Source organism: Corticium candelabrum, chromosome 6 (genome assembly GCF_963422355.1).
Source record: "Corticium candelabrum chromosome 6, ooCorCand1.1, whole genome shotgun sequence".
NCBI classification, from domain to species: domain Eukaryota; kingdom Metazoa; phylum Porifera; class Homoscleromorpha; order Homosclerophorida; family Plakinidae; genus Corticium; species Corticium candelabrum.
In genome coordinates this window covers 2,424,831-2,448,679 of record NC_085090.1, presented here as the reverse complement: position 1 = coordinate 2,448,679, position 23,849 = coordinate 2,424,831, and the positions used below count along the sequence as shown (strand labels likewise).

General features: G+C 40.3%; 2 protein-coding genes and 2 long non-coding RNA genes across 7 annotated transcripts; 2 read left to right on the top strand and 2 right to left on the bottom strand.

Annotated features, from left to right (window-relative positions):
• Positions 1–3,685: 3,685 nt before the first annotated feature.
• Positions 3,686–6,721, bottom strand: LOC134181352 (uncharacterized). The gene is made up of 2 exons (XR_009970137.1): positions 6,463–6,721; positions 3,686–6,401 (listed from the first exon to the last, which is right to left on the bottom strand). It is a non-coding gene; the product is annotated as an uncharacterized LOC134181352 (long non-coding RNA).
• A 254-nt stretch (positions 6,722–6,975) lies between these two features.
• LOC134181260 (phosphatidylinositol 3,4,5-trisphosphate 3-phosphatase and dual-specificity protein phosphatase PTEN-like) lies at positions 6,976–10,151 on the top strand. 2 transcript variants are annotated; one of them, XM_062648504.1, is made up of 2 exons: positions 6,976–7,128; positions 8,645–10,151. In XM_062648504.1, exon 2 carries the CDS (start codon positions 8,645–8,647, stop codon positions 9,848–9,850), a length of 1,206 nt encoding a protein of 401 aa, XP_062504488.1. In that variant the 5' UTR covers positions 6,976–7,128; the 3' UTR covers positions 9,851–10,151. The 2 variants fall into 2 exon arrangements, with proteins under 2 accessions (XP_062504488.1, XP_062504489.1); XM_062648505.1 differs by lacking the exon at positions 6,976–7,128 and adding an exon at positions 7,854–7,937.
• A 1,922-nt stretch (positions 10,152–12,073) lies between these two features.
• On the bottom strand, positions 12,074–14,895 carry LOC134181234 (uncharacterized). Of its 3 annotated transcripts, none has more exons than XR_009970104.1 (5): positions 14,453–14,895; positions 13,964–14,388; positions 13,879–13,903; positions 13,697–13,823; positions 12,074–12,462 (listed from the first exon to the last, which is right to left on the bottom strand). It is a non-coding gene; the product is annotated as an uncharacterized LOC134181234 (long non-coding RNA). The 3 variants fall into 3 exon arrangements; XR_009970105.1 differs by having other exon boundaries at positions 13,967–14,388; XR_009970103.1 differs by having other exon boundaries at positions 13,879–14,388.
• A 1,126-nt stretch (positions 14,896–16,021) lies between these two features.
• On the top strand, positions 16,022–21,087 carry LOC134180727 (uncharacterized). The gene is made up of 9 exons (XM_062647913.1): positions 16,022–16,095; positions 18,213–18,332; positions 18,383–18,482; positions 18,626–18,805; positions 19,638–19,773; positions 19,841–19,896; positions 20,752–20,815; positions 20,882–20,939; positions 21,006–21,087. Exons 1-9 carry the CDS (start codon positions 16,022–16,024, stop codon positions 21,085–21,087), a joined length of 870 nt encoding a protein of 289 aa, XP_062503897.1.
• The last annotated feature ends 2,762 nt before the right edge of the window (positions 21,088–23,849 follow it).

The window sequence follows — 23,849 nt, the reverse complement described above, 5'->3', positions numbered from 1 at the left end:
ATTGTGTAGTGATCGTGTTGTAATGACATTCCAGGCAGTGAGCTTGGCTGTTTGACCTACCTATCTGAAGTACTAACTTTACAGTCCCTATCATAGATATAATTGAAATGGTTGTAGCTACTTCGCCATTTTGAATATGTATATAGAAAGTTGATTCCAATGAGGCAGGACTGTTTTTCACTACTGAAAACATGTGTATGTTACCACAATTTGGTGTGAGTTGGCATTTGCCTGACACTATTGATGAGATCACAGAATGCTTCAGTCTTTGAATGGATCGAGAAGTTGACCATGTCGCACAATCCTTGTATTGTAGACTGCCAAAATTGAGTGATAATATTATAATACATGGTTTCTTGCCATACAGATGCATGTGTCTAATCTATCGAATTTGTAAACTAGACTATGCTATTTTCAATTGGTTTCCTGTTGAATGAGACTACCTGCCTACCTAATTAATGAAGAACGGACATGAGGGTCTTTATTTGATGTTTGTCTGTTCATAAAATGTTGTCAGCTCCGTTTCTCCATCATTGGGATACCGCAGCTAGTTTGGTGAGTTGAGGCATGCACCCTTTTCTGCGGGCGTGGCACTAACGACGACCCCTGCGTGCTACTTTGCTGACTTAATTGGCGTTTGTTAACTGCTTGAGTCTAGAGCGAAAGCAACAATTTTTCTTTTCGAACTTCTACTAGCGCGTATAGCAATGTATCGAATCAGGTAAGGCCTTATTAGGATCCGACTCGTGTGTGCTTTGCGTCTTTTGCAGACACGAACAACCATTTTCTGATCTCTATCGTGACTCTGCCACGTCAATTTGAGTGTTAATGTAACATTGAGATTTGACAGACGTGAACTGTGATATTATATAAGTGTTCTGTGTGGTAGACGCACTTACCAAATGGTTTGGTTTGCACCTCCTGAATACTTCCTAGAATGAGCGTTGTCTAGGGAATGACCGACGTGAAGAGGAAGTCTTTAGACTAGTCTGTTGGTACTCTTACTGAGAGGTAGGAAGGGAATCAATGCACGAACATCTTGAGTTCTGACTGCATGTGCAATGCATCATTTTGGGAGCTGCAGCAGGAATTGAAGGAAGAGCAGAACGGCATCAAGTTACTTGAACGGCGAATGAGGATGGAAGGGAATTGAAGATTTGAGGCAATTCAGGATAATGATGAAAAGACCTTGTTATTACACAGGATTTTGCAGCTAAATAATTTAAATTTTTTTAAGTTCTTAAAGTATGTTGCCAGTTCGCTTAATTAAATACTGATCAAAGAGACATACAACATTTGCAGACAGCCAATCAAAGAAACAACATTCTCTTATCTTCAAATGAGTTTTTTCTAACTATAGTTCGTCTTCCTATGGGCGTAGAGATGAAAGACTTTTCTCTTGTCACAACATTTATCACATGAATCAACTTTCTGTATTATTGTTTGAATGACATCGACTGGTGGTTGCCAAGAAATACTCTACATTGAAGTCTACCACAATCGCTTCGAGAGATTTCTTCAGAAATGACCTGCATCATTGATGCAACGGAAATATTAACTAGTAGAAAGTCCTTCAGATAGGTGTTTGCAGTCATCTTTTTTCTCAGGCTATAGACACCACCACACTGTTTAGGCATCGGTTGCAATACATGTATCCCATCTGCTCATGTCATGCTAGTATCATAACTATTTACTAGTGGCATATCATACAGGAACTTTCCAAGCAGTCTATTTAAAACTAAATTTTGTTAATTAATACAGTACAATTAATGTTAATGATATCAATTATTGTTTGTATATATTATCTAAGAGACAACACACTGCCACTTGCTGTTCAACTTCATATTTATGGTGCAGTAATAATACTCAATTACTCACAGCAATTTACCTACCTGCTACCTACATTACAACGTCCAACACACACACACAAAACACGTATCACTACGTACGCAAATTTGTACCCACAGTTCACGTCTGCATGTCAAGTCTAAATGTTGCATCTTCACTCAAAATGACGCGCAGAGTCACGACAGAGATCAGAAAGAGATTGTTCATGTCTGCAAAAGATGCAAAACGCACAAGAGCCGGGTCCTAATGAGGCCTTACCTGATTCGATACATCGCTATACGCGCTAGTAAAAGTTCGAAAAGAAAACTTGCTGCTTTCGCTCTAGATTCACGCAGCTAGCGAACGCCAAGTAATCAATAAGCCGTGATGACGTCATGAGTGCCACGCCCGCAGAAAGGGATGCATGCCTCAAACCACCAAACTGTGGTATCTCAATGGTTGTCTCCCCTCCAACACTCAAGCCTACCAACAGACAGACAAACACACACACACACACAGACAGACAGACAGACAGACAGACAGATAGACAGACAGACAAATACACAAACAGACAAACAGACAAACAAACAGACTGACAGACAGGCTGACAGACCGGCTGAAAGACAGACTGACAAACAGGCTGACAGACACGCTGAGAGACAGGCTGACAGACAGACTGACAGACAGACAGAAAGACAGGCAAACAAACAGACAGATTGCTACATTTGCACATCAACTCTAGTATGTAACAACTGCAAGCACTATCAGTAAAAACACAGTACCAAGCATATAAGGAAGGACAAAGGTGCCTTTACCACATAAGTAGCCACTGCAATTACAGTTAGACAACTGAGACAACTTCCATAAAATGAGAAGCACTAAAGTGGTAAACCCTCAGCTGCTAGCTCAGGCTACAAAGGGTTTATCCACATTGAATCTATAGCTAATTAAGGCCTGTCCACACTGGCAACTGGATCCGATCGCGATCGAGTTGCAAGTGTGGACAGCGTTGCGGTTGGATCGCGATCGGATCGCGATCCAGTTGCCAGTGTGGACAGGCCTTTAGACACAGTCTCACGTAACCAGCCCCTCCCCTTTTCTATTTTTGGTATGAGGAGATTATAGCTATTCTATAAGCATGCAAAGACATCATCAGATCCACTAGCTAATTAACACACACCATAACAATGAGTGCATGTACTGCATTCCAATTGTCCATCCGTTCATCCCTACACAAAGGCACTTCTGCTACCCTCCTCACGTCAATAATGCAGAAGTGTTACAGTGCAACATACAACAGTTTACACCATCTAACTCAAATGTCTGCTTCGTAGCTTCTCCCAATTTCCTTGTTTTTGACTTCATTAAGATCCTGTTCAGATTTTCTACAGCCATAAGACCCCACGAGTAAAAGTGCTTAAAACCAAGTGAATGTACGGTATGTGTCAGGAACCTGAAGCATGTTCATGGCTACAAACTATTCCTTCAGCAACAGCACTTGTTATAAATTCTTCACACTTTTGGTTAGTAGCATTTTTTGAGACTCTGGGCATTACTTTGCTATTTTCTCAGACAACTATTAATTAAGTGTGACAAATATGGTAAACACCTTTAGCTTGTAAGTTCCCTAATGCTCCTGTTAGCAGCACAATACACTACTGTCTCGACATGGGCTAAATGTATAGACAAGGTAAACATTCCCTTTCAGGTTTAGCCTAGAAATAGCAAAGATGACTCAGAAAAACGTCCTGATATTGCAGCATACTATGCCACTAAGATTCCACTATAAATCTAGATACTTCAGTGGCTTGCCCACATTCTCATGTCGCCATACATCTTGCTGTGATGAAAATCAGAGTATGGACAGACATACAGATTGTTATATTTGAACTCTTACTCTACCAATAACAATCGTTAATTTTACATATGCATAACAATAACAGTCAATGAGCAAAATGTTGAACGTCTTTATCATACAGAAAATCATCAAAGTTTCACTTAGATAACTTCAACAACTTTTTAAAAATCACACGAGAGTTGGAAGACTGTACAACTACAGACAGTTGCTTTCTCCATCTATCTCTAAAGTCTGTTTTGCTGCTTTTTCCATTTGCATCTTTTCCAGTGGAATACATGTTGTATCAGATCCTGCTATAGACTGCTGTTGACCATATTTTGTCATTTTGCGTTTTTCTCTCAACTCAGCTGCATAAAATGATATTTTGGCAGCTGATTGTACGGTGTCACGAGAACGTGAATGAGCAAGTGAAAAGTCCTTCGTCACGTGTTCAGTGGGATCATATGTTGTTATATCCGGCCTGTTCTCAGAGTCAGTATACCTATCAGACAGAGAGACAGAGAGACAGACAGACAGACAGAGAGACAGACAGAGAGACAGAGAGACAGACAGACAGACAGACAGACAGAGAGACAGACAGATTTGTTTTATTGTCATCAAACGTCACTACTTACATCACTTGCTGCAGTACTAAAAGTTCTACTCTCCTACTGTTCTTCGTTTTAATTAATGAATAGAACTATGAATGGCTTTGTCCATCTCTAGCTTGTCTTGTCCATCCAAACAATTCAATGAAAGCCTAGATAGCTTTCTTAAAACAACTCTACTGTTACATTTCTGAATAATCACAGAAAATCTTCTTCTCCAATAGCTTCTAAAAGCTGCTTCATTTTTCCTTCCCAGCATGTCTTTGGACTTCTTTGCAAGCTCATTTAAAAATTCCTCTGCTTTGGGTCCCCAACGACCAAAGTGTTCGAACACCAGAGGAGTAACAAAAGGCTTAGAACCATCTGGTAATGATTCTTTGCGATACTTTACTTCCTTCCTTGCCTCTCGTTTTGTTGCTGCATATCCACATGTCGTGGACGCTCCCTTGATGGTATCTTTGCTCCAGGGATGAGCCATAGCAACATCCAAACAGACACACAGACAGACAGACAGACAGACAGACAGAGACAGACAGACAGACAGACAGACAGAGACAGACAGACAGACAGACAGACAGACAGACAGACAGAAAGACAGACACACAGAGAGACATACATGTACATACAGACATACAGACACACAGACAAACAGACAGATAATCAGACGTCAGCACCCACTTTTCCAGTCATTAACTGTAGGACTTCAGCTTTCCAATTACGATAGATTTCGAAATCAATTCGTTTTACCATAGGTTTAGATCGTATTGTTGTTAGCATTAGTTGTCAACTTGTAGACTGTGATTTAGAAGCAATGTATGATACTTTGACGTTGGAATATATATACCAGACAAGCAGACCGAAAAATAACAGATTGTTATAGCTGAAAGCTTACTCTACCAATGAGAATCGCTAAGGTTATACAAGACAGACAGACAGCAAAGGTTCTCATCCAGAAGATGAACCGCTCATGAAGCAAAAAAATTACATTAGTGACATATCTAGTGTCCAATTGCATGCAACCTAAGTTGATAATTTTTTAGAGACCCATGTGGGTCTAATTGAAACATAACGGACTTTGTATCTATAGCTAGTAATAGTTCATATGTATGAAATATAAAGATTTGACAGACAGACAGACAGACAGACAGACTGACTGACAGACAGAGAAACAGAATGCTAAAGAATCCGTGTGTTACTGGAGAAAGCAATTCTCAACAGCGCGACAATGTTCCAATGCTAAGAATATTGCAAGGAAAGTATCATAACTAAGATTCAATACTTAATTATTACCGCTTCTACAATAACATTAACGTCTTAATTTTTAAGAATTAGAAATAGTGTACACGTGATAAGTAGCCTAGACGATATGTTGATAAAAAGGTAGACAAGCAAACAAACAGACAGAGAAACAGTAAAAATTACAGAGTGACTGACAGAGGGATCGAGATACAGCAGATAAAAAGACAGACAAAAGGAGTGACATACAACAATCAGACAGATAGACAGCTCAACAGTGTGGCCAAACACCAAAGTCACACACATACACACATACACACACACACACACACACACACACACACACACACACACACACACACGCACGCACGCACGCACGCACAACACACACACGCACGCACGCACGCACGCACGCACGCACAACACACACAGCAGACAAACAACATACCTAGCATAACAGACAGATGCCCCGCGCTACAATACAGCCACTGACAAGCACACAGGAAAAAAGGAATGTGAGAAGCAGCTGAAACGCACCAGAACACTTAATGGCATTTTTCGCACACAAAAGGCAGCATATCAAGCCTTCGACAAAAATCGAGAGAACATTGCTTGCCAACGCCCATCAAATGGACGTCTTGAGAGTTAGCCATAGCAAAGAAAATTTGTAAATGACGCAGTTAGAGAAAGCAACGAACCAAATCAGTTTCGTCGTGGTCTGAAAGTGCGAAGTCATGACGGTCATTCACTTCTGGTAGAGTGTACAGTAGAATGTTCCAGAATCGTGACGTCAGGGTAAGTCACGTGAAATTGTTATCCAGTCACGTGAAGATTCAACACATGGTGTACGTTGAGTCTCGTGCTGCAGCGGTTCTTCCACCAGCTGCTAAGATCTAGAGGAAAAGCACAATTTCTTACATTCAAACTAAACCGGCATGACGTCCAATAAACTACAGCAATTTTTCTTTTTCTCTAGCTAGCGCTGGAGATCATGACGTAGGGCCGGGACTTTTTGTCTGATTCTTGTTGAATGTTGTGCTTCTGCGAAAAACGTGGCTCCTGTTGCAACTGATAGGTGTGCGGCTAAGTGTTGACTTCTTGGTATCAACTGTTCAATCCACTCACGTGATCAACAATTCAATAGTTAGAACCCACTGAACGAAGAAAACAGTCATTCCGATGTCCGACTTCTTTTTTGCAGTCAATTATGTGCACTCTGTTATATAATCTTAGCAATAACTTTATGAAATTGCACTGTACGAAAGCAGTTAAAATGATGACCGTTGACCTTTTAGTTACCCGGGCTAGCTGTCACGTGCTTTGCTGTAATCAAATATTTCACTTGCATTTTACGAAATAAAAACACTAATAACCGTAAGCAAAAACTTGTATCCTGCTCTCTGTCTTTTTCAACCAATAGTGACCTAATCCTGACATCTAACGACACTTCTATATTATCACGTTGCGATGACGTCACACAGTTTAACCGCCATATTGAAATCACAGTAGTCGCCATTCTGTCTGTTTTCACACTTTCAGAGCATCGCTGAGTCGTTCATTCGCTCTAAACTGGCTGTGTCAACCGTGCTAAGGACATACAGTGGATAGGACCGCTTTACGGTAAGCGAGAGAACCGTTTCTCGTCGTATCGTGTCGTTCTCGCATATTCTGTTAGTATTTCCTGTCCTATGCATGGGTGCACGAGATTTTGCGTCAGTCCAGTTCTCATTTTCATGTTTGCAAAAAATGCCGGCTTCTCCGTGGCATCGAGAGAGACTTGTGGTGACGCAGGTAACGCCCCGGACTCACCAGTTCTCCGAACTTCGAAGTTGAGTGTGGCTTTTAGCGCCTCGATCTAAAACAACAGTCTCATCCCGTCGCTCTAAAAGAATCGACGACGATGAGGGTCCTCGTCTGGGTGCATGCGGTCGGTCGCGCGGCTTTCAGCCTCGTCAGTCATTCACCAGTCAAGCTTGATGCGCGAAACGACGTATTTGGACAGACTGCGTGACGTCATAACCAAAATCAAGAGCGAAATTGTCCAGTTTGGCGGCATTGGGTTTCCTGCGTTTCCATGGCTACAAATTCTATGGCGATGAGGTTCCTTTTGCGTACGGCTTATACTACTGTATACTATTGTTTCCATTGTGATGTCGCCCAATCTGTTTTGTTGCTCAATCTGTTGTTTTTGCTCGACGGATGCGGTTTGGGTGGTGAGATACCCTAAGCTGAATCCAGAGGCTTCGTCCAGAGTAATTGTACAGTTTTGATATCAAACTTTAGCACACTCGTCACAGAGGCATCGATAAGAGCGTGTTTATTTACACCATCCGATCAGTCAGGGTCTTCTGTGAGCCTACCTGCGTCAAAGTTCATTGAGTGGATCAAACACACTGAGACCCCCTTACTTGGTGAAGGCAGTTTGACACGTAAGAAGGGTGTGTGTTTGGGTTCACGTCGTTTTCATTCTAGTTTCGCGTGTTTGCGTATGGAATGCTTGCTCTCATGTGACTCATGTATTGTGTAAGGATTGGCCAAGAGGTTGCCCCTTCAACTTGCATCATGTTGCTTCATAGTTCTGCTTTGGCTTTCTGGTTCATGGTTGTCTGTTGTACAACGACCTTGTTATGTGATTTATGATGGATTGTAGTTGAATGGGTTTCTGGTTTTGCTGTAATCTCTAAGGGTTGTCGATTGATTGTCTTGGTTTCAAATTTTTCAGAAATTGCAGTCTGTTTGCTACAGACACAAGCATATGTACATGTGTTGTTGTTGTTGTTGTTATTGGTGGTGGTGGTGGTGGTGGTAGTTGTGTGTGTGTGTGTGTGTGTGTGTGTGTGTGTGTGTGTGTGTGGTGGTGGTGGTTGTGTGTGTGTGTGTGTGTGTGTGTGTGTGTGTGTGTGTGTGTGTGTGTGTGTGTGTGTGTGTGTGTGTGTGTGTGTGTGATTGTGTGTCATGCCCCTGCACAAGTGGGTCTATGTACAAATGTAATAAAAATTGTGTTGAGTCAGAGCATCTTTAGTATGATTTTTGTGCCTAATCACCAAAAATCAAATTATGTAATTATTGTCTTTGTATGGTTTCTGTTATTGAAGTATGTTGTCTGCTGTTCCTCACTCTTGTGTTTGATTCTCAGATGGCTACAAGGCTGAAACACCTTGTTTCTAAGAAGAAGCGTCGTTTCTTTGAAAACGGTTTTGATCTTGACCTCACGTACATCAAGCCCAACATTGTAGCAATGGGCTTTCCTTCAGATAGACTCGAAGGCTTCTACCGAAATCACATTGATGTTGTTGCTCGTTTTTTCGACAGTCGACATCTCGGCCGATACAAAGTTTACAACCTCTGTGCCGAGAGAAAGTACGATCCATCGCGGTTCCATCATCGTGTTGTTGAGTACGGATTTGAAGACCACAATGCTCCACCATTCGAGTTGATGCGGCCGTTTTGCGACGATGTGGATGAATATTTGCGTGAGAATGAGGAAAATGTAGCAGTAATTCACTGCAAGGCTGGGAAGGGTCGGACTGGTGTAATGATATGTGCTTACATGCTTCACATTGGTCTTTTTGAGACTACTAAAGAAGCACTGGAGTTCTATGGAGATGCTCGCACATCAAACAAGAAAGGTGTCACTATTCCCAGTCAACGAAGATATGTTTACTACTATGGTCACTACGTAAAGGGAGGAATGCAATACCGACAAACCACTCTTCTTCTTCGTGGATTCAAGATGCATTATCCTCCCAGTTTTAGTCGTGGCTCGTGCCAACCGTTTTTCATTATCCGGCAGGGCTTGGATAAAGTCAAGCTCTTTACATCAAGGGTTTATCAATCACCTTCCTCGTCTGCTCCAGATGCACACATTATCAACATGATGCTTCCAGCTCCTGTCCCGATATGTGGTGATATCGAGGTTGAGTTTTATCACGTCCTGCCTTGGTTTACGAAAGAGAAGCTGTTTCAGTTTTGGATCAACACGTTCTTTGTTCGCGCAAAAGTGAGGGAAGACGACGACGTCAATGAATCGTTTCCAAGAACGGAATCAGGAGGAACGCTAGGATCTATGCCGACAGAGCAGGAGTTTATATTATCTTTTGATAGGTTAGGTCTAGACAAGGCAAACAAGGATAAGAAACATTACTCTGATAAATTTCGATTGGAGTTGCTTTGGAGTCCCACTGAGGCGGATGAGGCGGATGGCATTGGCAGGGAACTTAGTGTAGACTCATTAGTAGATGATGCTCCATCTGCACTGAACGATGACGAGGAGGACTTGTATAATTACTCTGATACGGACCCGGAGGACGAATGGAAAGACTGTCCAACGACGCCTGTATGATTGATTGACTTTGGAGGGGAGGGCTTGTACCATTGGGTTATGTGCACAGTATGGGTACTGACTGGCTTTTGATGTATCGTTTGAATTGGTTATGTGGACACTTGGCTCGGTTGGTAGACGGTTTTCATCATGGTGATGCATGTCGTGTGTGCGTGTGTTATGTGGACATGTGAGCTAGTTGGATAGATACCGTGTCTTGTGCTGTGATTTGCTACTGCTTGTAGGTTTCAGTGTATTCCAGTTTCTTTCTCGGTGTGACATTTTGCCGCAATGACAATATTATTATGGCTGTTTATCAGAACGTTCATTGTGTGTTGGTCGTGTTGTATTGACATTCCAGGCAATGAGCTTGGCTGCTTGGCCTACCTATCTGAAGTACCAACTGTACAGTCCCTATCATAGATATAATTGAAATGGTTGTAACTACTTCTCCATTTTCAATCTGTATATAGAAGTTGATTCCAATGAGGCAGGACTGTTTTTCACTACTGAAAACATGTGTATGTTGCCACAATTTGGTGTGAGTTGGCATTTGCCTGACACCATTGATGAGGTCACAGAATGCTTCGGTCTTTGAATGTATAGAGAAGTTGACCATGTCGCACAATCTTTGTATTGTAGACTGCCATATTTGAGTGATAATAATACGTAGTTTCTTGCCATACAGATGCATGTGTCTAATCTCTCAAATTTGTAAACTAGAATATGCTATTTTCAATTGGTTTCCTGTTGAATGAGACTACCTACCTACTGTACCTACCTACTGTACCTACCTAATTAATGAAGAATGGACATGAGGAACTTCATTTGATGTTTGTCTGTTCCTAAAGTGTCAGCTCCATTTCTCTGCTAGCATGCATCATTGGGATACCACAGTTTGGTGGGTTAAGACATGGATTCCTTTTAATGGATTATACAAAAGTCTAATCAATTGAGACATACCTATAACATATAATACCATAGTCAATAGCTTTGTCAATACAGGAATTCATATACATATACAATATGTTAGGTGTCAGTATGGGTGTTTTGCCAGTTTCTTGTTATCTTAGAGAACCAACCATTATACAAACGAGTAACTACTCTGCCTGTTAGGGTGTACTGTAGTTGTGCCAAAGAGCACAAAGCAACTAATGGGTTGGTTTTTACAGCAGACGTGCTCAAAAGAATTGCCAATACTCCTATGTCGTCCCTACAAGATGATTACTAAACCCTTTTGTAGCCTCGATGAATAGAACCAACTAAATTTAACAAAAAACGAACTATATTTTTAACCTAATCTACTTCATTAATTTACATAATGTGATCAAATGGTAATTTATTATGTGTTTACATCAGAAAATTGAGTGTATTGTCGAAGGAGGAGTGCCAACTATGTGCTTCAGCTTTCTCAAAACTGCATGCACGTTTATCTAGTTTGTGAAGTAGACTATTTTGGCTGAATTGTGACAAACATGACATGTAATCATTCTACTGGGTTGACAAAACACTAGTGAAGTATACTTCAGGTGAAAATTTTATTGCAATTTTACTATATTTTAAATTTTACTCATTATCATATTTCATTGAAACTTCCCACCGAAGTGGGAAGTCTAATCTAGGAAATTACATCCTTTAAAACTTTATCTAAAATCATGTGGCTATTGTATTTACAAAGTCTAACTGATAGCACCTCATGTAAACTAAATTTTAATTACAGAGCTCTGCTATTAATTAATTAAATGTACAAAAAGTCTGTAAAAGATGTCTTTTGACACTAGACTTCAGAATTTTCACTGCAGAAACAAGTTCTTCCTGACCAAAATATAACATAGATTCAGTATGTTTCCATAAATTGAAACAGTATGTCTACAAACACAGACACTTTCAGTACAGTCGTTTGCCATATCTTTGGAATACATGTCAGCAACCTACTATGAATGAATGAATGATATATTTCTGTCGCACCTAAAAGGTTCAGTTCCCTCTTGGGGCACTATATCTGGAATGCATGTCAGCAACACAAAGGATCACTCAGACACAAGCCCGACATATATCTTCCGCATATATGGCTCATAGAATCACATGCAAATGCTTCAGCAAGTGACTTGTCTGGGCAACAAGCTGCAAGGTTTTCAGAACAACTTTCAAAGTGGTCAAATGTAAGTTAAGCGATGTTGTCCAAACATGAACTGATGTGTGTTCAAGACATATGCGAAATCAATTCTAAGAAATTATCTTTAGTTACCAATATGGTGAAGTGTATAGATAGAAAGCCCTAGATATAACACAGGTACAAACCAAATTTAAAGACAACAATAGTATATAACAATCTTTAAGTAATACAAACTGTACAAATTATAAAAGTAATCCATTAGAAAGATCTGAGCTCTCTATCATGAGTCACAGGAAATAGTGGCAATTACAATGAATGGACTCATAAGAGCAGAACAGAAGATGAAACCCTTGTTTGTCAATTGCCTTCCACACTCACACAGGTACTTACCAAATGCAATGACATGTCACAGGCCAACCTCAAATGAGTTGCTATGCCAAAATCTTCCAAATCAGTGCAGTGCAAACTTCAATGAGATTGCATGCAATGCTCTCAAGACACGCTGCAGTGCCCAGGCCTATAATAAATTATATATTACAACTGAGCAGCTCACAGCTCGCAAACACAAACTATGAATTGTCATAAACTGGACCAACGCCTTAAGACAAGAGGAATGTACAAACAGAAATACAGTACTTTGTAGAGACAACATGCCAAAACCACCAAACCAAATGAGCAAAGATGCCTGAAGTCAGTGGTCGTCTTGTAATGATTTAGACTTAGAAAATGAAAGGTGATAACAACCAATTATGGTTACAGATTAACAACAGAGAACTGAAAAATGTGGGAGATTGATCAAAGGAGACTACTCATATATGTAGTGAGCAACAGCAATAACAACATTCTAGTGTCAGTGTCGTCTAATTCTCTAAGATGATCGTAAAGTTTTGGCCTTGCTAGCAAATTTCGCAATAAAAGAAGACTTCCATGTATATTCTGCTTCCCTAATTGTGGTTCCAAAAACAGTCATATCCACAGTAGAAATCCAAAGAGGCTAACCCAAGTGAAGATTACAATCCTGCATGCCCACTAGAGCAAAGCTTTTATTTTCTCATTGAAATAGTAAGTCCATGCATGCAATTTCAGACATGCTGTACAATAGGCACTGCATGAAACATCCAAAGACCCCAACAGAAACACATCATACAGGTAGGCTAGCAGTCAAAGTCATGGGATAAGCTAGGCCTGCATACCATGAGGATGATAATACAGATGATGGGAAGTCAAGAAAACAAGACATTAGTAGATACTGGAGACCACTTTTAATGTGACAATGGTATGTATGTAAACAATTTACACTGAGTCTTAAGGACTCTTTCAATACAAACAGAAAACATTTATGTATACATGCATGTACGTATACATTATTGGAAAAGTTGTCCTCAAAATCGGTTGACATACCATCGTTTATATAACACAACGACTTTGTAGTATAGGACATCTTAGATCCCACTGTTATTAGCATCCTATCTAGATTCAACGAGGAACCACTGTTATCACATGCACTTTACTTAGGAAAGCATTAATCGAGTAACATACTACATCTGAGCACTATTATAGCTGCAAGTTTATGTCGATATTGACAAATTTGAAGGAGGCCGATTCCCCAGGACCCACCATAGCTATGGCACTGGACATTGTCCAAAAACAATTGATCATACATCTCCTTATCTTTTATATTAATATCTAATAGCTCACTAATACTAGAAATAATATTTTCATAGACAAGAAGTTCAGAAATAGCAACTAACTCTCTAACTGAGAATCCCTGTTATCGCCTTAGATGCTCATATCTCCAGACCAAAATACCCGATCCACATGAGAAATCTCCAAGTGTACGTAAATGACTCTTTTGAAAGAGGAAAAGAATCAGTAGACCTATCAAACACTAGCTCAATTAGCTTTTGAAGAATGCATACTGGAAAGCAGATACCATAGTCAGAACTTTGAATTCTTTTCTGCAGAAACATGCACAAATCTAGGACTGACAAGCAGTATGGCAGGTCTTGATAACTCACCACCTTTCATCTGCTATTCAGCTGCTCTTCTATGACTGTTTTAATTGCAATTGATCAACAGATGTTGAGAGAGACTTAATTGGAAGAAATGATTAACTCCGTCTAGTTTATTTTTATCAACATTGAGAGGTCATGATCATGCAAAAAACCATTCAAGGCCGACTGGTAAAAATGCAGAAGAGAATACTGCACCAACACCGGTACAAAACATCCTGAGTTGTCTTTCATATCCAAGACTTCCGAAGATGAAGCGCCCTAATCAAGACTTGAGGCGCTGACACTGACAGTAGGAATCGGGGAGAAAGTTGAGAAGTCTGGTCACGTGAAGATGGCGCCATCAAACATCAGTCGACGATCGGATCAGGACACTTGCGTATACACTAGGCAAGTTTTGAAAGTCAGTTACGGCAATGACATCAACCATTCTGTAAGTGCAACATGTAAAAATGAGTCTAGAACGCTGCTCTACCATGGACTTCACCGTCTTACAGCAAGAACACGCTCAACAGTTCCAGACATGTAGTAAAGAGGAATTGGAAACTCCAAGCACACAGGTATATGATCTCCTACAACTAATCAAAAAATAATTTCGCACAGAGAAAGTTTCTAGAGACGCCATGCACATGTGCACATCCGGGCATCTAGCTGTCTGTCCGTTCTCTGTAGTCTGCCTGTCTCAGTCTGTCTGTCGGTCTGCACGACTGTCTGTCGCTCTGTGTGTCAGTCTGTTTGTCTGTCTATCTGTCTGTCTATCTGTCTGTCTGTCTGTAAAAGTCCACTAATGTTTTAAAATATTTCGCTGCGAAGGACTGGTTCATTATAGAAGTTTAGGATGTGTACAAGTAGAGGATCTGTAACAATGAAATAATCTGTCTGTCTGTCTGTCTGTCTGTCTGTCTGTCTGTCTGTCGGTCGGTCTGTCTGTCTGTCTGTCTGTCTGTCAGTCTGTCTGTCTGTCTGTCTGTCTGTCTGTTTGTCTGTATGTATGTATGTATCCGTCCGTCCGTCTGTATGCCTGTCTGTCTGGCTTCAAGCTACTCCTTCAGCACCAAAATTTTGTTCCAAAGTCCTCAGAATTTCGTGTGGCAGCATTTCTTAGACTTGCTATCCTTTACCATATTCCCAGATTGTTACCAGGTGTGAATGTGGTACAAGCCTCGATGAACATGGTTATCATCTATTGATCTGCAAGTTTGGCGGTGGTCCAGTATATATGGCAACACAATACAATCGTGTCAACTTGGGCTAAATGTCTAGACGAGTTAAATATTCCTCATCAAGTTAAGCCAAGAAATAGGTACAATGACTCTGAGAACAGGCCGGATATAACAACATGTGATCCCACTGAACACTTGACAAAAGACCTGGACTTTTCACTTGCTCATCCACATTCTTGTGACACCATAGTACAATCAGCTGCCAAAATATCAGGTTATGCAGGTTAGTTGAAAGAAAAACGCAAAAAACAAAACTATGGTCAACAGCAGTCTATAGCAGGATCCTTTTACAACATGTATTCCACTGGTTTATGAACAATTTGGCTTTTGGGGCCCTATGGTGGAAGACTATCTCAATAAGATCTCCAAAATTTCAAAAGATGCAAATGGAGAAAGCAGCGAAACAGACTTTAGAGACAGATGGAGAAAGCAACTGTCTGTAGTTGTACAGTCTTGCAACTCTCGTGTGATTCTTAAAAAGTTGTTGAAGTTGTCTAAGTGCAATTTCCATAATTTTCTGTATGGTAAGGACGGTCAAGATTCTGTTCATTGACTGTTATAGTTATGCATACGTAAAGTTAGCGATTGTTATTGGTAGAGTAAGAGTTCAAATATAGCAATCTGTCTGTCTGTCTGCTTGTATGTCTGTCTGTCTGTCTGTCTGTCTGTCTGTCTGTCTGTCTGTCTGTCTGTCTGTCTGTCTGTCTGTCTGTCTGTCTGTCTGTCTGTCTGTCTGTCTGTCTGTCTGTCTGTCTGTCTGTCTGTCTGTCTATCTGTCTGTCTCTGTCAATCTGTTTGTTTTCTTGTCGTCCACTAGCTGTGAGAATGTTTATACAAAGGGATGTTTAATCTATGGAGTTGTGTCATGAGTGGTGGAGATCACGGACACAATTTGTATGAACGGATGATATCGACGTCAGAACTATAAGAAACTCAATATTATTGGAGCCTTTTATTTTATTCTTACACTCAAATGTAACGGAGTTTATAAATACAGCCTCCAGCAGGTCGAGACATCAGACGACGATGAGCTACGTTAGAACGTATCTCATGATGCCTTTGCGACATTTCTGAGTGCTAGCCAAATGGTATACTGTAGTGTCACTCTAATTTACTACAAGCAACAGAAACTCTAGTTTATCTCTAGATAATAATAATTCTATGTAAAGTAGATTACATAATGACGTAGATTTACGCATGTAGGAATGTATAGAACTAATGAACAGCACGTCATAAACATTGTAACATAATTGACGAGATGGTTTTACTTTCTTTGGACTGAAAGGGGAGTGCCTTGTTAAGTAATATAATTAATAATTCATTTTACATAAGTTTAACTGTGGGTTTTGAGTTTTTCTTATTAGAAACATAAATTATTAACAATTGATGCAATTCGCACTTTATGAAATAGACAGCAGGCGCGGATCTATCATAAGGACCGACGTGCCCGGACACCGAGGTTCTTAAAGGTGTTAACTCATTTCCTCGATGTTTGCGGGAATGTCTAATTAGACAGCAACTCAAGGTTAAGTAGAGCATTTTGGGACTAAAGCTATGACGATATTGTTGACAAACATCCGCGTAAATTGAAAACTTTAGAGGTGATGCGTGCTACAATAATGGCAGTCGTTGTCGCCTCCGATCGTTGTCATCTAAGTAAGTATTTCAACTGTTGTAGTCGAGATGTCTATTAATATTAATTAACCAGCCAACAAACAAAATTGACCGCTGGATCCGTGCCTGGACAGTTCATGCAGCCAAACAAGCGCTTACTAGGAACTCTTTCATTCTCAGATTTGGCAACGCTAGAAATTAGACAAACTGGAAGCCTTCCTTTTTGCAGTTGTACTAAATTTGTATCGTGGTAACACCACTGAGCCGACCTTTGCCTTCTGTGAACATTATAGCTGACTATTAAGGCTCATTAGACACTTGCAAAATAAACCAGACATCACAACCAGATGAGTATAGCAAAGCATTGCATGAGTGACGCGTTCGTTCAACGTACAGCACAACTACTAGTAGATGTTTAGTGTACCTTTGGAACGCTTTGAGATAGATTACAGAACAGACCGATGAGCTAAACAATATATATGCAGTAACTGGACTTCGTCAGTTGTATAATATTAACTAACTCTACATATCAGAACCTGTCAAAAGGTGGAAATTGTTAATTAAACAACGCAAGTGAATACATCTCACATTTAGTGGATTCAATGTGCATTTAATTAATTATAATTAATTAAGTGATTTTTTGCACAAACGCGCACACCCCTCTAAGCCCTTGATCCACTCCTGCACAAAGTCAACAATGTAACCAAACTCCATAAATATTTGACATTCAAATGAAAGTAGATATAACACCAATTTGGTTGCCGATTGCGTGTATTCATATCTATTTTCTTAATTAATTTTAATAATTATGTTAATTAAATAGCTTTATTTTATTTAAATTAAATTTATTTTTTATTTTAAAGTTCACTGTATTACTCCCAACAAATATATGTCAATATGTATTATTGATATCGACATCCTTTGTTTGCGTCACTTTGCTTATTGTGCTTTGTGCGAGTGCATGATATTGTTGTGGTTTGAGCCTTGATAAATTATATCGTTACAAATGGGCTGTTGTTGATCCAAATGTGCTAACGAAGATAACAATAACCAAATAATCGAAGGCAAAAAAAATTTGAAAGGAAAACGAAAAAATGTGACGAAAAGGTAAAGTTAACGCTTTTGTTTTATGATAAATAAACAAACCCAGAAACACTTTCAGAACGTGAACGGTAAGAAGCACAAAGTAACAAAACTGTTTCCTTGTTGTGACAACTACTTGTGACGTCATAATTATTTAGATGATTAACGGTTAAAAGCTATATTTTTGCATTTAAATAGAAAGTAAAATATCAATTGATAATCCTTAAATGTTTATTCGCTCTCCCGCATCTGTTGCCTGAGCTTAATTAATCAATTAATACTTTGTAGAGGGATCCTAATCGTTAGGGACTAATCTTTCTGAAATTGTTTTACAGAGTTGTCGATGAACATGTAGACAAAGAAAGCGAGTTGAGAGAATTAGCGACAGTTACAGCAGTTTGCGACAGGAAGGACGACGCAGAAGCACGCGAAGAATTCAGACGGAGTGTGGAAAGGTATGATTTGCCAAGCGACGTCATTTTTTGTGTCATTTATATTTGGCAAGGTTGTTGCTTGAGATAATCGACAAAATCGTGAAGGATAGAAGAGAAGACTCTCTATCACCGACCACATTGCACGAAGAGAATTCCTCAGTGAATAGAAAGGTTGAAGATAGAGTCTAGGAGCGTTTATGCGAGATGCATCTACAGAAAGTTTCATTTATTCATTAAATACACATGCATCATACTATATAGAGCGTGCGTTACGTATACTTGCTATATAGTCAATGCCCTTTTTGTGCGATCAGATGTACCTTTCGAATGAGGTCACTAGTTCAGCATGGCTGACCAGGTCGGTGTCGTCAACACTGCCGACAACAGTATCATATACGACAAGTGCAGAGCTCCTGCAATATGAGAATGAGAATGGGTCTCGGTTGTGGCAACAGTTTCGAAGACTTTCATCTGAATTATTGTGCACGAACGAGGTACAGTGCAACGCAAGTTGCGTGTGTGTGTGCGTGCGTGTGTGTGTGTGTGTGTGTGTGTGTGTGTGTGTGTGTGTGTGTGTGTGTGTGTGTGTGTGTGTGTGTGTGTGGTGTGTGTGTGTGTGTGTGTGTGTGTGTGTGTGTGTGTGTGTGTGTGTGTGTGTTTGTGTGTGTCTGTGTGCCTGTGTGTCTGTGTGTCTGTGTGTCTGAGTGTTTGGTTTGTTTGTGTGGGGGATGGAGGTGGGTGGGTGTGTTTGTGTATGTTTGTGTGTGTATGTGTATGTGTGTGTCTGTGTTTGTAAACGGACGCTTTCCAATACCCCTTCTCTCCTCTCCAAAGCGTGTGCAATAATGTTGATGTGCAAACTATTCATTGAAAAATGCCAATTACAGCAATAGCTAGTTTTATACATGGAAGGTTGACACTTTAGTGGGTGCATGCATAGAACTCAATAAATTACTCATCTATACTACTGTTGGTCGTCTCACTGAAAGACAATGCTTTCGGCAGTTGTAGGGCGTGACCTCTGAGAGGCAGCTCCTGACGTTTAGGTTTTCAGGGTGTGTGTGTGTTTGTGTTTTGTTTGTTTGTTTGCTTGTATATTTGTTTGTGTTTATGTGTTTTTAAAACGTACACATTATTGTTCTTATCATCATTTTGGTCGTTATTGTTACTATTAAACTGGGCTATGGTTATTAGTATTATAGTATTTACTGTTATTGTTAGACTATTAACAAACATACTTTACTGTGCTTAATATTACTGATTTCTAGGTTAGCGTGACTAGATGTACTCTTGTCAACTAGAAATTCAAGTTGTATATTTTCTTAGGTGGCAACTCGTGGTATCGTCGACAAATCGACATACGTTTGGAAAGAGACTGTCAAGTGGATCAACCCTGGTCCGTCTGCACGTAAACGGCGACGATGCGACTGTTTCGTGTCTTGGCTATGGGCGACCATTTACGGTGCATGCAATGCTAGACAAACTATTGCAAACTGATGTCGTTGTCACAATTGTCATTATATGTTTAGTGTTTGACGACGTAATCTTCCTTGTATTAGATGACGAAGAGGAAGACAACAAGCAGGTTAGCAATGTGGTCATAGGCATGCCTGCAGTTAGAGATGCACTATAACTAAATAAAAATAAAACTATATAAAACTAGTATATATATATATATATATCTAATATATAAAGCTCAAATTGTCTGTCTGTCTGTCTGTGTGCATGTTCGCGTTTGGCGGCCACGTCTTTTGTCCGTTTGCAACCGAAATCGGCACGCACACTCGGCACGCACAGGGGAAGGTTTGCGTAAAAAATTAAAAAAATTACGCACAGGGTCCCCTCTCGAGGGATCGACCCCCGCGTAAAATTTCTCGACGACGTAAACGCTACACATTGCAGTTCATTCGAACACACGCCCGCACCAGTCCCGTGTAGACCCTATGCATCGCCGTCCTTCGCAAAGCTTCGAGCGATCGAATATCTCTTGCCGACGAAACTTACTCTTCTATCGCTTGCGTTTCTCTCCAAATTCTGATTGCATTTGCACCGAATCCAACCTACACGTTTTCTGCAGCAAGCGCTACACGGGGAGTGTGTCGATTTCTATCGAAACAAGCGCGAAGAGCAAGATTCGAATTCATTCAGCATATCCGGGACCTCGCAACAAAGGTTGCACGTGACGTTCCACAGACCTATCTTTACACTACAGTATCTTGCCCGTACGAAGGACGGGCCATGTGTACTAGTATATATATATATATATATACATACATACATACATATATACGTGTGTGTGTGTGTGTGTGTGTGTGTGTGTGTGTGTGTGTGCGCGCGTGTGTGTGTGTGTGTGTGTGTGTGTGTGTGTGTGTGTGTGTGTGTGTGTGTGTGTGTGTGTGTGTGTGTAAATATATATAAATACTGTCGCTTAATTTTTTAGCAAGTGGAAAGACAATGGATGAAAGCTCTACTCCTATCCAAGCTGACAGTGTTAGAAGATGGAGGTTGGCGTAACATGATTTCAATTTACAAATAATGTAATTTATAAAAATATTGATAAAATTACCCAGATGATTGTCTTCGTTGGACGATCGACGACAGTTTGCGTCAGTATTATTTTGAAAGCAGGTTTGTTACGGTTTTGTGAACAAGTGCTCCCAAACTTTTTACACTAAATTGCGTGTGTCAATTTAGATACGATCACTCACGTGCCACGGCAGTCGCAATTATGAGAGCGTTGTCTCAAAGAAGTCAAAATCCATCTTGCGAGGAATGAAGATAACTTGTAGTGCATGTATAGATTGTGTAATCTACATAGTGAGAACAAAGTTCTAGTAGAACTCCACAAGTTTATAGAACTGACAGGGCAAACAACAGTGTTTATATCATGTCACTAACAGACAATTCTAACAAATATATTCAAGTTTCAAATTTAGCAAAATTAATCAATCTCATTAACATGTATTAAATTCGTGATATTTGACACTGCAATATTTGAAAAATTTGTCTGACATGATGGGCATAATAACAAGATTTACCTAAAGTAAATTTGTAGTTCATGTCTTCTGCTCATACCCCTCGACCATCCGTATGTAGAGTCCCGTATCTACAATGCCACGTTCTCGGACGCTGGCACAAATGATCAAAGCAAGCTACTTTGCCATTTTTATATCAAAGTAAAGACTAATCATTCATACACCATTTCTGTAACATCTAATCGGTTTGATTTAATTTCTTAGCGTCTCAAGCTTTTTTCGAAGAACGGTGTGATTCTTCAATATTGGACGTATCCCAATAAGGGACAGCTGCTAGTTATCGCTGAACAAAGCGTCTTATTCATGGATTGGGTATTCACACAAGAGGAGTACTTCTCTTTTGGTACCTAACATGTTGGAGCCAAGTCCGTCGATTTTCGCTTCTCTTCTCTAGAGATGATGGAAAATGGGACGGTCGCCCTCTCTATTATGGGACACCGGTATTGTTTGAAGAGTTTATTTGACTCTCAAAAAGCAAGGCAAATCTGTTTATTGAATGCGTTCGGTGATTAATCAAGTCCTCTTGAAGAGCTTTTACACTGCAATATGCTGTTTGCCAGCTGTAAAAACAGCTTGTATACTCTAGAAATTGCTATATTCACCATCTTGGTGTTCCAACACTTTGTAGCAACTCTTGGTTGCATCAACAACACTCCCTGTTGTTCTTGAACAAACTGATCGATTGTAGGTAGAGCCACCGACGTAGCGTGTTCCCCTCAAGTTTGGGAGCTGATCAATCACTGTAAAACAACGCCTTTTTACTTTACTTCACTTTACTTTACTTTAAGTGCGGGCAAAGATTTACCTGACTGACGTTTCCTTGACACGCTCACAGACATTTTTGATCGAGGCTTTAGTTCGATGTACGCCAGTGAGTCTAGCTGCATTTGGAATACGGTAATGCAACCTTTTTTGGATATCGTTGTTGCCGTGTTTGCTTGACACTAGATAAATACTGTATTCTATCTCACTGTATTGGTTGACCTCTGCCTTGCAGTCATAGAACTTCTAGTTCGGCTCGTTCCAACTAATCTCTGCAAACCGTCAAATGACACACGTACATTTGTATTGAGTATCCATTTTAAATTTCTCTAGAAATGCTTAATATCTGCAAATTTAACAGATTAATGCTGTAACTGTCGATTTGTATGACCGTTCTAAATCGCAGAAATGCATTAGCCTCCACACTAGGCCTCCCTTTGCTTTCGGTGGTCCGACCGCGCGAGGATAGCAACGGGACTGTATCACGTGATGTTCTCTCCAAAAAGCAAAGGGAGGCCTAGTAACTCATTATGTCACGTGACAAGTTAACTAATTATGTCATTAGGAAAACCCACCCTTGTTGATTTATTTCATATTGCTAGAGACTTGCAAAAAGACATCAGGTGTGTTTTCGTTTACAGCAGCTAAACCGTCATACCACAAGGTGTTGGAACGGAAAGGCGCGAAATACAGTCAGTAACTATGCATGCTGGCCTTTGCGATGCTGCTTACTGTTTAGCTAGCGTAAAGAAACGAGCGCAAAGACTGTACGGCCATGTCGCGCGCAAAAAGACAACGCGCAGACTCTGTCCTCTCTTGTCGTTGACTAGAAGACTACGCAATACCGATTAGGCTACTGTACATGTATGCTTTTGTCTTAAACTATCATCGCGCTCCCGGAATCGATCGAAAGCCATTGCGACTACGCGTGAAATTTCTACGTGGCTGATGTCAGCTTGAAGCTACTCCAGAAGCAATCGCTGCAGGCTACTAAAGTGATACCTTCACTCACTGCGATGTAGGGAGAATACTGGAACTGTTTGCAACCTACAAATGCGCCCAAACGATAATCTTAGGTCGGTACACAAGCTGTTGTAGCACACTAAATGACACCTGTGAGGTGGGCGATTGTTTACTGATCTCCGCATGTCTCCGAGGAAATAATCAGGAAGTAACTCAAATGTGATTTACAGTCGACCAATCATCATTTGCAAAATAGATCAGGTGACAAGCTAGCTTGTCACGTGACATAATGAGTTACTGTCCTCCCTTTGCTTTCGAAGAGAACATCATGTGATAGAGTCCCGTTGCTATCCTCGCGCGGTCGGACCACCGAAAGCAAAGGGAGACCTAGTGTCGAGGCTAGAAATGCATGATGTTACAGTATAATAGTCACAATACAAATACAGTAGGACACCACTTATCCGACACTCAGTTACCCGAAAGCACAAATTATCCGACGGTGCACGGCTTGTCTGAACTGCAAGGCTGTGCACATGCTAGGATATACGATTCCTGTGTGTACTGAACTGTATTCGTGATCCACCATCAAATTAAATGTGAAGCTCTAGAAACGGTTCTTCAGTACCTGTAAGAACAACCTGAAGTTTCAGTAAGCACAATGGTTTACTGAATGGGTTGCTGATGAAAACTACAGCAAGAAGAGCGAAAGCATTGATCCAGACTAAGATTAGTGGTTACTTTAAGTCTTGACAGTTTCCATTAGTGTTCTTCCTAGTCA

What these genes read in the sequence shown, in the direction of transcription:
- LOC134181260 (XM_062648504.1), top strand. Translation starts at nt 8,645, where the DNA reads ATGGCTACAAGGCTGAAACACCTTGTTTCTAAGAAGAAGCGTCGTTTC.
- LOC134180727 (XM_062647913.1), top strand. Translation starts at nt 16,022, where the DNA reads ATGTTTAATCTATGGAGTTGTGTCATGAGTGGTGGAGATCACGGACAC. An exon ending in AATTATTGTGCACGAACGAG is followed by an intron (nt 18,806 to 19,637) that starts GTACAGTGCAAC and finishes ATATTTTCTTAG; the next exon opens with GTGGCAACTCGTGGTATCGT. An exon ending in CAGTATTATTTTGAAAGCAG is followed by an intron (nt 20,940 to 21,005) that starts GTTTGTTACGGT and finishes GTGTCAATTTAG; the next exon opens with ATACGATCACTCACGTGCCA.